Consider the following 16,829-nt stretch of genomic DNA (forward strand, 5'->3'; position numbering starts at 1 on the left):
CACACGCACGCACACACACAGACACACACACACCCCAAGTCACACACACACACATACTCACTAACACGTACTCACTCACTCTCTCACAAAACAACTTCATACACACAAAACACACACCCATACGCACATATGGACAGACGGACATACACACCTTTACACACACATACACGCACACACATACACTTATGCCCACACACACACTTACACGAGTACAGACTCATGCACGCGTGCGCGCGCACACACACACACACACACACACAAACACAAATACACACGCACACACACACACCACACACATACGAGTACAGACTCATGCACGCGTGCGCGCACACACACACACACAAATACACACACACACATACACACACACACACACACAGTAACACTAACACATGTGCACAAAATGAACACAAACACACACACACTGCGCGAGAGAGAAAGACTTCAGGGAGGCATGACGTCATGATGCATTAATTGACGTCAAAGACTTTCGACCGTGACGTATTCTTCTTACGCGAGCTTTATCCATAGACTTGGAAACTACGGAATTTCTACCCGTCCAAAACGGCCTTGGGTGGCGTTTGCTGAAAAAATGGGGGCGACTATTGCACCCACCGTATTTTTGTTAGTATGGTCCCAATTTTTGGTGAACTTCCATCTCCAACTGTAGCACGTAGCCGGGCACAAAGAATCCTTCTTTATCATGTATTATTCGGTATGCACATTTCTCAAGTCGATTACAGTATAGCGTTCACGGGATACCTCCAGCTTCGCTGGGATAACACTTTTGATTACAGATTCAAAAGTTATTGCATTGTATCCTTTGGATTTCCTGGATCCCAATGTATAAACAGATATGTCATGCTTAGTGTGAAAATCTGCTCAAATGAGAAAAATCGCCCGTTTTGTTCATATGCTTCGCGGAGGCAACCCGTCTCGGTCTTCTGGTTTCGGCTAGCCAAATCTCACTAGCATTGTTAATGACTCGTCCCTGATTCCAATGTTGATCTTTTAGTTTCAAACCAACTTAATGTTTTATTATCGCTTCACATGACTTGTTCTGTATTTTTTTTTTTTCGCTGTCATGATGTCACCATTTAGAGGGTAGGGTTACATTTTCAGGTATTTATTCCCCAAGAATATGCCAAAAAAATTCCAAACTCGTTTTTTTCTATTGGTCAATGATTCTACTTTTTTTTTAAAGTGAGAAATGGAGTGCAATTAACATTGTTACTTTTGAAGGTATGCTCATGACGTGCATCACAGCGAAATAGCAGTTCAGAAGAACGGAATTCCCATAATTAGTCCTTATTTGCTGCTTTTTTCACTGAGCTCGGAAATGATATTTTGCTTGCATTGTTATTGCTTAATTTATTAAAGCCTCTGGACAATATTCTTTGAATAAATCGTTACCCAATTCTGTTTACGTCTATCCCTTTGTTTGATAGAGTACTGTAACAAGCTATCACATTATGTCGACAAGAATGCGTCTCCATACAAGTTTTTGTCTTGATTCCATCCAGGAGGATGTAAGGCTTTAATAAAAACACTATTTCAAAGATCTCTGTCAAGATTGATTTTGTTGAAAAAAAAGGAAGTCTGTGATTGAAGATTGTGAAACCTGCCAGTAGCTAACTTTGTTGGAGAGTCATTCCAATGAACTGATAACGTTCGCAGTTGGCCACTTTGCAGATGTAACGAAAAACCGAAACGCTGTAAAAAGCAAACCCCGCTTGACGTCCAAAATATTGGGGGGGGGGGGGGGGACATTTTTGGCATTAAACACTGTTTATGCCTCACAAGTATTGCTCCTCTATTTAATGGAGTTTATTTTATAGGAATGTTTTTAAACCTAATCTCATTGTGTTCGTTTTGAATCAAAAGTCTCGCCGCAAATTCCGACAATAAGTCAATATGTCCGCCGGATATCGATATGGTTGCTACTAGGTTGCTTCGGTTACAATACGATGAATAATGTCGAGGAATTTGTGGCAAGTGGATTCAAACTTACCAAGATACTATTTTTTACTTCCCATTCTGGAATAGTTGTTGGCATTTGTAATCATTGTCTCGTGTATGAAATCTCGTCTATTTACAGTGGAACCCCTTTTAAAATAATAATAATAAAGACCCCCCTCCCCCTCCAGCCCCCTTCCTATTACAGACACCCCCCCTCCCCCCTTTCCTAATCCCATTTCAGCCCTTGCTTTGTTCAGATTTCCTTGTCGACAATGTCTGAACATGTATATGCCCTGAGAAATTCTATGATCTTATTTTCCAAAATAAAGTCTAAAGAGGGTGTTCCACTGTAGCAGACACAGGCAATGTGTTGTCATATGAAAGGCAATTGTGGTTTTCAAAACAAAAGTACAGGTTACTCACATTTTTGGTGTCGGGTAAACACAAAACCATCAAATCATACTCATAGTGGCAGAGTGGTGATACATGTATATATATGTATGATATTTGAAGGAAAATGGATGACAAAATAAACAACAACCTCTCTCACCACAACATCAAATTTATTTTCTTTGGCAGTTCTAAGAAAGTATTTTTGTGAATTAAGGTCCCAAGCACATAAATGCAGAACCTCAGGTTCCAATCCACCACAATGAACAAAAAAATATCAACAACAACAACATACAGCAACAACAAAGAGAATGTCGCATGCTGCTTTTATCATATAAAATGTTATCTTGGTTTACTAAACCTAACTGTTGTTACAAAGCTTAAAGGTACTGAACTTGTCAAATTCAGGTGCACGGAGCCCCTGGGGCTCTTAGTCATACCTCAGGCAGCTGTCCGTTAGAAGAACTACCAAGTTTCATTGACTTGCACCCAAAGAGTCAAGAACTGCGATTTTGTTTACGAATTTCGTACTCGGACCCGGCTTGACCTATTTTTGGATCTAAATTTAGATCAGGTAGATCACCACATCATGCACTAAAAGACACGTCACTAGCAAACTATGTCAGACATCATCATGAGTTTGTGTAAAACAAAATGGAGGCCGGAATCACTCAGTTGAATCGAACTCCGACCAAACACCATGTAATAATTAGGTTAATTTATGCACTCGCGTGAACAAGAAACTGTCGAGCTTCACAGATGAGATGTCGTCGTTGGGTAGTTTTGGGTTTGTTTTACTACCATAGGAGGATTTTTGAACTGTAAATGCACTCAGCTGCAACAAAAATGCAAAACGAAGGCTGTGAGCTGCACTGTGCCTTTAGTAAAAAATCAAATATATATGTGTCAGGAAACAAAAAAATGACAAAAAATATTAGTTTGAATTCAAAGTCTAGCTTTTAAATTTTTTTTATTTATATATTTATTTTGGAGGCCTTACAATATTTATTTGATGTAACACGCACTGAACATATAACAGGACAAAAATCATTAGATTTAACCATATTTTTCATTTGCAACGAGTGTCATAATGTTTACCTTTCTTCGTACCATAATTCAAAATGGACCCCCCGCGGCGGGTTAGGGGGAGTCCCATATTGGTTGGGACTAGAAAGAATTTCCCCGATGCTACCCACCATGTCGTACGAGGCGACTAACGGTTCTGTTTCTTCTCTTCTTTTGTCTTATTTCTGCCTTACCAGTCCTTTCACCTATATTTCCTTCCAAGAAAACTCTCCCTACTATTCCCTGCAGTTTTCCAATTCTTTTCTTGTTGTCTTATTTCTACCTGACTGGATCCATCACCTTTATTTCACTTACCAAAAGTCTTCTTTTCCACATCCTTATTTCTCTGCACCCCGCATGTCGTATGAGGCGACTAACGGATTCTCTTTCTCCTTTTACCCTTGTTAAGTGGTTCTTGTATAGAGTGTGGTCAGTGTTTGTGAGGATTTTGGTCAGGCAGTATGTAAGAAATGTTTGGTCCTTTGTACTGGAAACTTGCATTCTCCCAGTAAGGTCATATAGGTGAAATTTCTTTCTTTCTTTATTTGCTGTTTAACGTTGCAAGCCCCTGGAGCAATTTTTTGATTGGTGCTTTTGTGAACAAGAAACACTTAACAAGTGGCTCTATCCCATCTCCCCCCTTTCCCCTATCCTATCTCCCCCCTTTCCCTCGTCGCGATATAACATTCGTGGTTGAAAACGACGTTAAACAGCAAATAAAGAAAGAAATAAATTCAAAATGGGGCTAGGGTTACGTGTTGTAAACTTGTGCACAAATTTAACCATCGATTTTTATTCTTTTTTGATATCCTTTATTTTTATTTTTATTTTTATTTTTTTTTCATTTTTTTTTTTTCTACAAATAATTTTTTTTTTTTTGGCAGTGTGTACAATGATTACATTTTTTAATTTTTTTTTATATAGTGTGTACAAATATTTTTTTTTTTTTTTTTTTTTTTTTTGCAGTGTGTACAATGATTTAAAAAAAAAAAACTAATATCGTGTTAAACTGCGAAAAAAAGTGTGTGTGAACAGGGATTGTTACTGGTGTTAAATCCGGACATACACAAAACACAAAAAGTAACTAAAAGTGTTTGTCTATCTCTCTCCGTCTCTCTCTCTCTCTGTCTCTCCCTCCGTCTCTCTCTGTCTCTCTCTCTCTGTCTCTCTCTGTATATCTCTCTCTGTCTCTCTCTATCTCTCTCTCTCTGTCTCTCTCTATGTCTCTATCTCTGTCTCACTCTGTGTCTGTCTGTCTATCTCTCTCCGTCTCTCTCTCTCTCTGTCTCTCCCTCCGTCTCTCTCTGTCTTTGTCTCTCTCTCTCTCTCTCTCTGTCTGTCTCTGTGTGTGTGTGTCTCTCTCTCTCTGTCTCTGTCTCTCCCTATCTATCTCTCTCTGTCTCTCTGTGTGTGTCTCTATCTCTCTATCTCTCTCTCTCTCTCTGTCTCTCCCTATCTCTCTATGTCTGTCTCTCTGTGTGTCTCTCTCTCTGTCTCTCTGTCTGTCTCTCTGTCTCTCTGTCTCTCTCTCTATCTCTCTCTGTGTCTCTCTCTCTGTGTCTCTCTCTCTCTCTCTCTGTCTCTCTCTCTATGTCTCTCTATATCTCTGTCTCTCTGTCTCTCTCTGTCTCTCTCTCTAGCTCAATGTCTCTCTCTGTCTCTATATCTCTGTCTCTCTATATCTCTGTCTCTCTGTGTGTGTGTCTCTCTCTGTATATCTCTGTCTCTGTCTCTCTCTGTCTCTCTCTGTCTCTCTCTCTCTGTCTGTCTCTCTGTGTCTCTCTCTGTGTCTCTCTCTGTCTCTCTATGTACGTGTCTCTCTGTGTGTCTCTCTCTATCTCTCTCTGTCTATCTCTCTGTGTGTCTCTCTCTCTGTCTCTCTCTCTGTGTAAAGTGGGGGGGGGGGGGGGTGGGCGCCTATGCACGGTTTTGGACTAAAAGTGGGGGGTGGGCGCTTACTCGATACTGGGCGCTTACAAGGTACTTTACGGTACTACATCATAGTTTGCAGGTTTGTGGTTTTGCTAGTTGAACACTCAACTACAATGTTTGTGGACAGTGTGTGAATTACTATGTAATTCTACTAGCAAATGTAGCAAATGGTGTACAACTACAAATGGTGATATAGTTCATCACACAGTTTTCAAGACTAATTAAACAAATTTTGTTCAAAAGTGGAACACTTCAGCTGAAAGTCAACACTGCACGATAATATTGTTAACTCTGGTATAATGGCGGTTTGTCAAACCATTTCTTTTTGTCTTGCTGTTGCTTTAATTTTGTGTCCTTTGGAAATCAAGACTGCACGATTATCTATTGTTAATTCTGGTATAATGGCGGCTTGTCAAACCAGTTTTTTTTGTCATGCTGTTGCTTTAATTGCATGTACTTTGGAAATCAAGACTGCACGATGACCTATTCTTAATTCTGGTATACTGGCGGCTTGACACACTAGTTATTGTTGTCATGCTGTTGCTTTAATTTTGTGTCCTTTGGAAATCGTTAGTAAAACACAATAAATAAAACGTCTTATTGTCAGATCCTGGATTCTAATTCGTATTAGCAAACGAAAGCGAGAAAGACAGTGAGAAGGAAAGAAAAGTGTGTGTGTGTGTGTGTGTGTGTGTGTGTGTGTGTGTGTGTGTGTGTGTGTGTGTGTGTGTGTGTGTGTGTGTGTGTGTGTGTGTGTGTGTGTGCGTGCGTGTGTGTGTGTGTGTTACAGACAAGCAGCAGGATAAAAAGCGTGTGTGTGTGTGTGTGTAAACGTTTTCTTAGATTTGTATTTTAATGTTAAAAGACTTGCGTTCAAGTTAATATTTGTCTTGTGAATATCAAAAGAGAGTATCAAGACTTATATTAAAAATAATGGTCTTTTTAAACGATATCAATGACACAAGAACGGATTAACAATAAAGTTAATCATGAGTGAGCGACTACAGAATGATAAGCAAAACGAGGAACCAAGACAAAGACTGACTTGAGCATGTGTTGACATTTCACAAAAACGGGAACATTTTGTCTCAGTTAATCACAAAAGAAAATACAAATTGTTCACCAATGAAGCTGTTTGTGCATTCAGAAATTCACGAAATCATTGGACGTAAAGTCACATTTGAAAAAAGTTCCAAAAGCAGTGTTGCGTGTATTTTCTTTTACTTTCAATTTTTGGAGATAATAAATTAGCAGAAAGCAGTAAGTCCACTTGCTGCTCTGTGCCCTTTTCTCAGCCAGATATATCGACCAGGATATAATAAGGCAGAAAGCAGTAAGTCCAATGCTGCTTTTTGCCATTTTTAAAAAATAAGATTTAAGTCGGGATATAATTTGGCAGAAAGCAGTATGTCCTCTTACTGCCTTTTACCATTATTTTTGAGTCAATGAGTTTTGGGAATTAATTCGGCAAAAGGCAGTAAGTCCACAAAAATCATTATTTCTAAGTGATGAATCAAACGAGGGTTTTAATATTCATAGCAGAAACGCACAATAATGCCCTTCATGCTATCAGCAAACAAAGCAATCATTTTAGGCTTTTCATTCCAAAACAGTGATGCAAACACAAAAAGTCGATTTTCTCGAAACTATGTTTCATGGACTTGCTTCCTTCTGCCTTTACACGGCAGAGTGTAGCAGGGACCTATACTGTTCAAAAAAAGAAACGCATAGTTGCTACTTGCCAAATTTGTTTTATTTTTCGAAAAAATTAACAGAAAATCCAATATTTAGATTATTTGTTTGAAATTTGGTATGGACACAGTTGAATGCACACACAGTTCATTTGCATCTTCAAATCAATCAGTCAATCAATACGATTGGGTGCCGAGGCTGTCAAGTCAGTAGGGGGTGTGACTGCCTTGAGCAGCAACAACTGCCCGGCACCTTCTGGGCATGGACTGGATCAGATGCCGGATATCTTGCTGTGGGATGGTGTCCCACTCCTCCTGAAGTGCCTGCAATAGATCGCGGTGATTTGCCGGCGCTTCTTCTCGCCTGCGCACACGTCTGTCCAATTCATCCCAGAGGTGTTCTATCGGGTTCATGTCTGGCGACATGGATGGCCAGGGAAGCACCTGGACATGGTGGTCGGTGAGGAACTTGGTGGTGAGTCGTGCTGTGTGCGGGCGAGCGTTGTCCTGCTGGAATATGGCATCCTGGTCAGCCAGAAGAGGAAGGGCGTGTGGGCGCAGAATTTCCTCCACGTATCGCTGGGCAGTTATGCGCCCTTGGACGTGCACCAGGGTGCTCCTTCCAGGGGTATCGATCGCCCCCCACACCAAGACGCCTCCACCACCATGAACGGGTGCCTCATCCACACAGTTGGGCGCGTAACGTTCGTTTACTCTCCGGTAGACCCTCCTCCGACCATCATGTCGCTGGAGCAGGAAGTAGGACTCGTCGCTGAACCACACGTGTCTCCAGTGATTCCGGACGGTCCAGCAAAGGTGCTTGTTGCCCCACTGCACTCAGTTCTGGCGATGGCGGCGGGTGAGGACAGCTCCTCTGTGAGGTCTGCGAGCTCTCAAACCAGCTTCATGCAGGCGGTTCCGCACGGTCTGGTCCGATAATCGGTGTGGCCCGGGGAGAGCCTGGACAGAAGATGAGGCCGACAGGAAACGATTCCGGAGGTGGCGGAGCCGTATGAAGCGGTCGTGAGCAGCAGTTGTCGCCCTTGGTCTTCCCGCTCGTGGCAAGTCAGCAACGGAGCCAGTGGCTTGAAACCTGACCCACAGTCTACTGATGGTGCTCTGGGACACGTGGAAGTGCCTGGCGATTGCACTTTGACTTTGGCCTGCTTGTAAACGACCCAATGCAATTTGGCGGTCTTCTCTGCTCAATCGGGCCATCTTTCGTCGCTGAATTGTCGTCTGATTTCTTTGTGGCGAACAATCCGCTTTTATGGGTTTTGGAAGACATGCTGAGAGCTCAATATTCCCCGAGTTTCACGAGATTACACTAAAGCATGATGAGTGGTCATGCCAAATGAGCAATTTTGACATTTTCGCCACTGATAACGCATGCGTCACGTGCAGAGCTCACTTGTGGCAATGGACGAAAGGTCGACGACCAGATAAACATTTTCTGCAGTTTGGTGGATATCCTTGTAGCCATATAACTAAATTAACCAAATATTACAAGCTATGCGTTTCTTTTTTTGAACAGTATATATTAATATAGGTCTATGAGTGTAGTAAGATTCCAAATTGTATTCAGACCAAAACAACAATCATAAAACATACATGGGATTTTTCATATGTGTGTGTGTGTGTGTGTGTGTGTGTGTGTGTGTGTGTGTGTGTGTGTGTGTGTGTGTGTGTGTGTGTGTGTGTGTGTGTGTGTGTGTGTGTGTGATGATAATTAGTTTTAACGTCCTCTTAGAACTGCAACTGGCTTTAGGACAAGTAGAGTTACTATGCTTTATGTGGGGACAAGACACTGAACAAACATGCAACCAGATAACACATATGGTCGTGTTATAATCATATCTGGAAGTCTGTTGCGATGTTTCAAAATGGGGCTGGAAGTGAAGATTGTGTACGCGGAATATGGTTGGACTGGAGCGGTTTTGTAGGCTTATTTTTTTAAATGTGTGTTATGTGGAATATTGTTATATTTGTGGCTGAATAGGTAAGTAAATACATAACTGGAAAAATAATACAATGAAGAAGAAAAAGCTCGGCGTGAGAGAGTATTGAGGGGTGGGAAGGAGGAACAGAGATCAGGGTTTTTAAAACAGATATCCTATTTCAGCCTTATATATTGAGAGACACAGGGTGTATGCTAGCTTCCATTGAAGCGTGCAATGTTTATCTATAAAAAAAACTCATGGGGTTTCAGTTTGTGTTCGTTGACAAGGGTGTGTAGCACAGGAGCTCCTGTGGTGTGTAGGTTGCGGAAGTCTTGTTGGAGTGATTGGCAGCGGTCAGAGAGGTGTAAAAAAGATATAAACTTTTCACATTCACAGAGACGGGGAAAGCACTTGTGAGCGCATCCATCCGTGCGATTGCTGCGAAGTAATTTAAGGAGGGAGGTGGGGAGTGTAGGCCTGTTTTGTTTTGTTTGTCGGGGCAGAATAAGCTAACCATGAGCATTGCCTTCTATTTTTAATTCTGTTTCCCAGTGACGCCAGGCAACTTTGGCCATTTTGTGTTTTGCTCCCGTCTTTGTTAATTTTATGTTATAAAATGCTGCTTGATCTGTAACAGCCTCTTTCGCTTCTCTGTCAGCCATATCATTGCCTCTGATACATGTGTGAATGATTGATTGATTTGTTTTTTGGGAGATCAAAGATGAGTTATAGTGCAGCCATTTCGGCTCTTTAGTTTTAGATTCGATTTGTGTGTGTGTGTGTGTGTGTGTGTGTGTGTGTGTGTGTGTGTGTGTGTGTGTGTGTGTGTGTGTGTGTGTGTGTGTGTGTGTGTGTGTGTGTGTGTGTCCGTCGCGATATAACCTTGAACGGTTGAAAACGACGTTAAACACCAAATAAAGAAAGAAAGAATGTGTATGTGTGTGTGTGTGTGTGTGTGTGTGTGTGTGTGTGTGTGTGTGTGTGTGTGTTTGTGTGTGTGTGTTTGTGTGTGTGTGTATGTGCGTGTGTGTGTGTGTGTGTGTGTATATGTGTGTGTGTGTGTGTATGTGTGTGTGTCCGTCGCGATATAACCTTGAACGGTTGAAAACGACGTTAAACACCAAATAAAGAAAGAAAGAAAGAATGTGTGTGTGTGTGTGTGTGTGTGTGTGTGTGTGTGTGTGTGTGTGTGTGTGTGTGTGTGTGTGTGTGTGTGTGTGTGTGTGTGTAGGTGGTTTTACCGACAAATGGGGACGATTGTCACTGGAGAGCAGTCAAATGGGGACGCTTCCGACAAACGGGGACGTCCCCATTTGTCGGCCCGTGCGACCCCATTTGACTGGATTTGAGCAGATTGAGCGACCCCATTTGACTGCTTCCTAGCATCCCTGTGGACAAACGGACTGGATTTTCACACAGATTCATACACATATTTTAGCTCTGCACTTTTTGGTCTGCTCAACTAAACCATGTGATTTTTATCATGTGACTTCAAATGACTTTACAGTAACTGCTTTCATCAGAATTCAGTTTCTATTCAAATGCAGTCAAACTAAAACATTTATTTGAATTAAAAAAAAACAAAAGTTATTGCATTTAATATATTTTATTCAGAATATTTTGAAAGAGTTCTGATTATTTGATCACGGTTTTTTTTGTATTAAAACAAAAACAAACACAGAAACATATACATTCCTGTAAAAAAAAAATGATTACAATTATTTTGTTATGAGATTTATTTTAGGTTAATTCGAAGTGTTGTGTCTTTGTCATTTGTTGGTTTGTGCAGTGCAGTTGTTTTGTCAGTTATTCTTCTCTTCATTTGTTCTATCGTCTTTTTTCTTCTTTTTTGTGTGTGTATTTTTGTGTTTTTGTGCCTGAAGAAGACCCTTAGGTCGAAACGTCGCTGTTATTCGTTCCGTGTTCGTCATTTTAACGTGAGTACATTGCTTTTTGGTCTCTTTATTGTTCCCTCTCACGTCCAGTCGCCATTGTTTAATACATGTTTTAATGTGTTTTGTATAATCCGGAAGCAGGAGTTTAAAACCTATGTATATATTAAGGGAAAAGTCTGGGTTGTGGCACTCGATCACTAGGTGGGGCACTGCCCTTCGCTCCCTGTTACCCGAGTTCCAATCCTCGTGGTAAGGCGTCCGCCCCGTGATCGGGAGGTCGTGGGTTCGAACCCCGGCCGGGTCATACCTAAGACTTTAAAATTGGCGTCTGGCATTATGGGGTTAGTCCTAGGACTGGTTGGTCAGGTGTCAGAATAATGTGACTGGGTGAGACATGAAGCCTGTGCTGCGACTTCTGTCTTGTGTGTGGCGCACGTTATATGTCAAAAGCAGCACCGCCCTGATATGGCCCTTCGTGGTCGGCTGGGCGTTAAGCAAACAAACAAACAAACCCGAGTGCCAACAACAATAGGATGAGCATCAGAAGCGAAGATAAAGAGGGAATTTTTTTCTCTGCGCGCGCGCCAGCAAGCAGGATGTCTCAGAACTGAAGCGGTAATAGTATGATCTAATTACAGGCGATGGGTTTATGGGTCACGTGATTATATATATGAAGTCTTCTATCGCGCGCGTATCTCCAGACTCGGACTCAAGGCGCAGGAATCTATTTATGCCGTGTGAGATGGAATTTTTTACACAATACATCATGCATTCACATCGACCAGCAGATCGCAGCCATTTCGGCGCATATCCTACTTTTCACGGCCTATTATTCCAAGTCACACGGGTATTTTGGTGGACATTGTTTTATCTATGCCTATACAATTTTGCCAGGAAAGACCCTTTTGTCAATCGTGGGATCTTTAACGTGCACACCCCAATGTAGTGTACACGAAGGGACCTCGGTTTTTCGTCTCATCCGAAAGACTAGCACTTGAACCCACCACCTAGGTTAGGAAAGGGGGGAGAAAATTGCTAACGCCCTGACCCAGGGTCGAACTCGCAACCTCTCGCTTCCGAGCGCAAGTGCGTTACCACTCGGCCACCCAGTCCACGTGATGTGGGGGCGGAGCCAAACATTGGTTGATACTTACTGTGTTGACATTAGTTCATTGGCCCCGCCCCAACATCATATGACTTACTAATCCAAGGGCTATCATTGGTTCATGTTTTTGGCGCTAAACTATCTGACAGGTAAAGAACTATTTTGATGTGACACGTTATTACTTGGTGCAAATACGCGCAGTGTTTAAAACCACTTGGCGGACAGAACTGTGCATTCTCACAATTCGACACTTACTACATCCATAATAACCACACCGTTTATCAATCGCTGAGAAATGGCACAAATGACAGTTGGGGAAAACATTCAGAAGTTGGAATGATCTTACTGAACGGCTGGCAGACTTTTCCAGAAAGAACGATTTGGTGTACGTGGTCAAATACAGTCGTGCTGTTCAACTTGCGAACAAGAATTCAAAACAGCCCTTTCCAGACGAACTGAAGTATGCATACGCAAAACTTGTGTGCAAGTACTCAGGAAAAGGACGACTCACAGGCCGAGGTGCGAAGAGGAGCAATGGGTAAGCGGATTAATATTTAGTTGCTATACTTCTTATGCGTTCTTGTCACAGATAGTAACTCGTATGAATGTTTAATTTTAATATTATTATTTTTTTTTTTTAGGTTTACAATGTTTCAACATTCATTCCAGTATCGACTGACATTTTAACGAGTGCGGAAAGTCTGTCTGTCTGTCTGTCTGTCTGTCTGTCTGTCTGTCTCTCTGTCTCTGTCTCTGTCTCTCTCTCTCTCTCTCTCTCTCTCTCTCTCTCTCTCTCTCTCTCTCTCTCTCTCTCTCTCTCTCTCTCTCTCTCTCTCTCTCTCTCTCTCTGCGCGCACTTCTTCTTCTTCTTCTTTGTCGGACAGATTTTTCACACAAATGACCAGGAAACCAGATTACGTAAGCCGTGTCAGCTGTACCCTTTGTAAAAGTCAGCGTAGCTCGAGAACGGCATTGAAATATTTTCGGTGTTCTTTACCTTGCCCAATAAGAGTATACGTCACACACTCGAGTCAAGGACGTCGTAAAATGGCCCTCGGTCAAGTTTTCACCGAGAACCATTTTATGATGTCCTTAACAATTATGTGTTAGTCGGCTTAGAATATGCGCGCAGGTTTCAAAGTTTTGATCCATTCGATTATCTCAACAGACATCCTTTGATTGTAAAGTTGAATGCGGGCACATGATGGTTGAAAATACTTAACTTGAAAGTTTCCCGCTGTGGTAGATTTTTATGGTGGTTGTCACACAGGCAGCGACGGCTTTACTGGTCGGACCCAGTTGTGCGTTACCTCGCTTTTGCCTTTAATGACTGACTGACTGGCTGACTTTGGGGATTAACGTCCTCTGAGGTAACTAGGATCTATTTGGGAACATTTACCGTGATACTGTAAGAGGAGCAAGAAAAGAAAAGAAAAATGATGATGATGATGATGATGATGATGATGATGATGATGATGATGATGATGATGATGATGATGATGATGATAGAAAGAGAGAAAGAAAGAGAATAGTGAGAGAGAGGGGAGAGAGAGAAAAAGAGAGAGGGGGAGAGAGAGGGAGAGAGGGAGAGAGAGAGAGGGGGAGAGAGAGAGAGAGGAGAGAGAGAGAGAGAGAGAGAGAGAGAGAGAGAGAGAGAGAGAGAGAGAGAGAGAGAGAGAGAGAGAGAGAGAGAGAGAGAGAGAGAGAGAGAGAGATTTAGAACCGACTCCAGACGATGGGAAATGCTGTAAAGATACATTTGACGTAAAGCGAGTGACGCAATTTCACTAGATTTTTTCGAACTTTGATCATTTAGATTCCAAGTGAGCGGGTCGGCATTGCACACTCAGAGGATGGGCGGTGCTTTGCTATTCCGTGAAGCACCCACCGACAAAACTAGCTTTTCTGTACTTTTTTTTTTTTTAGATAAAGAGAGTATTATCTCGCAGCATTTGAAGTGTCATTCTTTAGAATAAATCACGTTGGTATTGTTGATTTAAATTTGTACTTTGTCTTGTCAATGTTTTGCTTGATAAACAAAAAGGGTCCCTGCTTGAACGTTATAACATTTAGAGGGTCACCTAGAATCCGTCCTGATTGGTCAAAAAGCCATATGAGGCACTGAACTGGTACTAAAATAAAATAATGTGCTGACAAATTTAAGCTTCTTTTTTAATACAGTAACAGGATAGATTTCTCCCCCGAAAACTACAGAAAATTGGCCATTTTGACCTTCATAATGTAACATCTTACAAGTAAGTGTAGTTGGACCTGTCTTTAACGACAGTTTGAAACGAGTTGTTATCGCAATTAAAGAAAGCCGCCGTTGGCTACTCGGGTGGTGTCTTATCGCTTTCAAGAGTATGTCAAGAGGTGTGTATGGGGTGCGCTCAAGCGCAGAAGACAACGTGATTGCATTCGGCTAACTCAGAGCCGTCCCGCCCGCCTGGTACGTTTAGCAGTCGGTATAACGAGATGGTAGTGTATGAATTTTATTTATTGGTGATGTAGAGATAGTACAATGTCATTAAAAAAAATAAATTCAAAACAAACATGAGTTTAAAGGTTGTGAAAGACAGGTTGTGAACGTTAGTTTGACCGAAACTGGCAGCCGCAAACACATAATAACAAACAATCAATATTATGATATATTCTGGATAAATAATGTATTATAATGTGCATCTTGTAGGTGATTGTGCTTTTAATAATTTTCAGATTTGTTTTCCCTGTTAATGCTGATGCCACAGTACTAGTTGATTTTTATAGGGAGAAAATGGTTTTGTTTTAAAATGTTCATTATGTACATTGCTTTGTAATTTTGTTAACACATTAATTTTGTGAAACGCCCAGAACCATGTCAGGATTTGCAATACATAACAAAACTTTATTATTGTTTTATCTTTTTATATTTAGTCAAGTTTTGACTAAATATTTTAACATCGAGGGGGAATCGAAACGAGGGTCATGGTGTATGTGCGTGTGTGCATGTGTGTGTGTGTGGGAGCGATTCAGACTAAACTACTGGACCGATCTTTATGAAATTTGACATGAAAGTTCCTGGGTATGAAATCCCCGAACGTTTTTTTCATTTTTTTGATAAATGTCTTTGATGACGTCATATCCGGCTTTTTGTGAAAGTTGAGGCGGCACTGTCACGCCCTCATTTTTCAACCAAATTGGTTGACATTTTGGTCAAGTAATCTTCAACGAAGCCCGGACTTCGGTATTGCATTTCAGCTTGGTGGCTTAAAAATTAATTAATGACTTTGGTCATTAAAAATCGGAAAATTGTAAAAAAAAATAAAAATGTATAAAACGATCCAAATTAACGTTCATCTTATTCTCCATCATTTGCTGATTCCAAAAACATATAAATATGTTATATTCGGATTAAAAACAAGCTCTGAAAAATAAATATATAAAAATTATTATCAAAATTAAATTGTCCAAATCAAATTAAAAATACTTTCATCTTATTCCTTGTCGGTTCCTGATTCCAAAAACATATAGATATGATATGTTTGGATTAAAAACACGCTCAGAAAGTTAAAACAAAGAGAGGTACAGAAAAGCGTGCTATCTTTCTTAGCGCAACTACTACCCCGCTCTTCTTGTCAATTTCACTGCCTTTGCCATGAGCGGTGGACTGACGATGCTACGAGTATACGGTCTTGCTGAAAAATGGCATTGCGTTTAGTTTCATTCTGTGAGTTCGACAGCTACTTGACTAAATATTGTATTTTCGCCTTACGCGACTTGTTTATGATTACTATTACCATTATCAGTATATAAGAGGGACCACGGTTATACCCAAACTGCAATTTAAACAAAATTAATGTTGAAGAAATCAAAAATACATCGAACACATTTCACGCTTTGATTTAACTTATGTTTCCAGCTCGTCACAGACACAGCCTAAGTGCGAAGGCCTGTCTTGAAGCAGAAACGCTTTTGGTGTTCTAGTCGCTTCACACTTTAAGTCAAGTGTCATTCAGTCCGTCTCTCACAATATCACACCTATCCGCGAAAATAGGCAATAGGCCATGATGGGCCATATGTCAGGGAACAGAAGTAGCTCGCTGACTGTCTGATTTTTTTCCCGAGATTTTATTACCTCTCTGGGCCATAAGATGTGGACTACCTTGGGATGGGACAATAAAGTAATGAGAGAGAAAAATCTAATATATTCCTTGACTTTGGGGTAGCGCGACTCTGTTGCAGCTAACTTTCATGTGGGAGAAATAGGCCCTGTCGGAGAACAGAAGTAGCTCGCTGAGTGTCTGATTTTTTCCGAGCTTTTATTACCTCTCTGGGCCATACGATGTGGACTACCTTGTGGTTTGTTTGTTGTTTGTTACGTGTAAGGATTACCCACATGACAAGCAAACAATACATAATTCGTTTGATCTTATCGAGGTTATCGTTCCGAATAAGTTGTTGTATATACTGTAAACATTCCACTTTTAAACACATTTTTAAAACACCTGTTGTGAACACTGAATGAATTACTCTTTTACAAAAATAACACATGAATAACACACACTAAATAATGTTTACCATTTGTGCTACTTTTACCAGTTGAATTAAACAAACTTCACCAACAAAGTATTGCGACAAATTACGCACCCGAATTAAGGCATTAATTCCCATGTCATTTTGTTCAATTTGTCTATGCTACTACCCGTAGTACATGTAGTATGTAGTCAAAATAGTCTGAAAGTTTCAAAGCAAACTAACAAGTCCTTGCTGACATACAGCGCTTTTTCGCATAATGCCCCTCGTAATTAACGCAAAAAACTCCCGTTTTTGACCGCACATATGATCGACACCTGCATCAGAAGGAATAGCATAG

The 16,829-nt window shown here is 41.0% G+C and overlaps 1 protein-coding gene across 1 annotated transcript in view; it reads left to right on the plus strand.

Annotated features, from left to right (window-relative positions):
• The first annotated feature begins 7,778 nt into the window (after positions 1-7,778).
• Positions 7,779-16,829, plus strand: part of LOC138950065 (mucin-2-like) — a 155,097-nt gene continuing 146,046 nt past the window's right edge. The window contains exon 1 of the mRNA XM_070321845.1: positions 7,779-7,896. Within this exon, the coding sequence (XP_070177946.1) occupies positions 7,779-7,896 (118 nt within the window). The remainder of the gene's footprint in view (positions 7,897-16,829) is intronic.

The sequence above is a fragment of the Littorina saxatilis genome, linkage group LG16, assembly GCF_037325665.1.
Source record: "Littorina saxatilis isolate snail1 linkage group LG16, US_GU_Lsax_2.0, whole genome shotgun sequence".
In the NCBI taxonomy this organism is placed as follows: Eukaryota; Metazoa; Mollusca; class Gastropoda; order Littorinimorpha; family Littorinidae; genus Littorina; species Littorina saxatilis.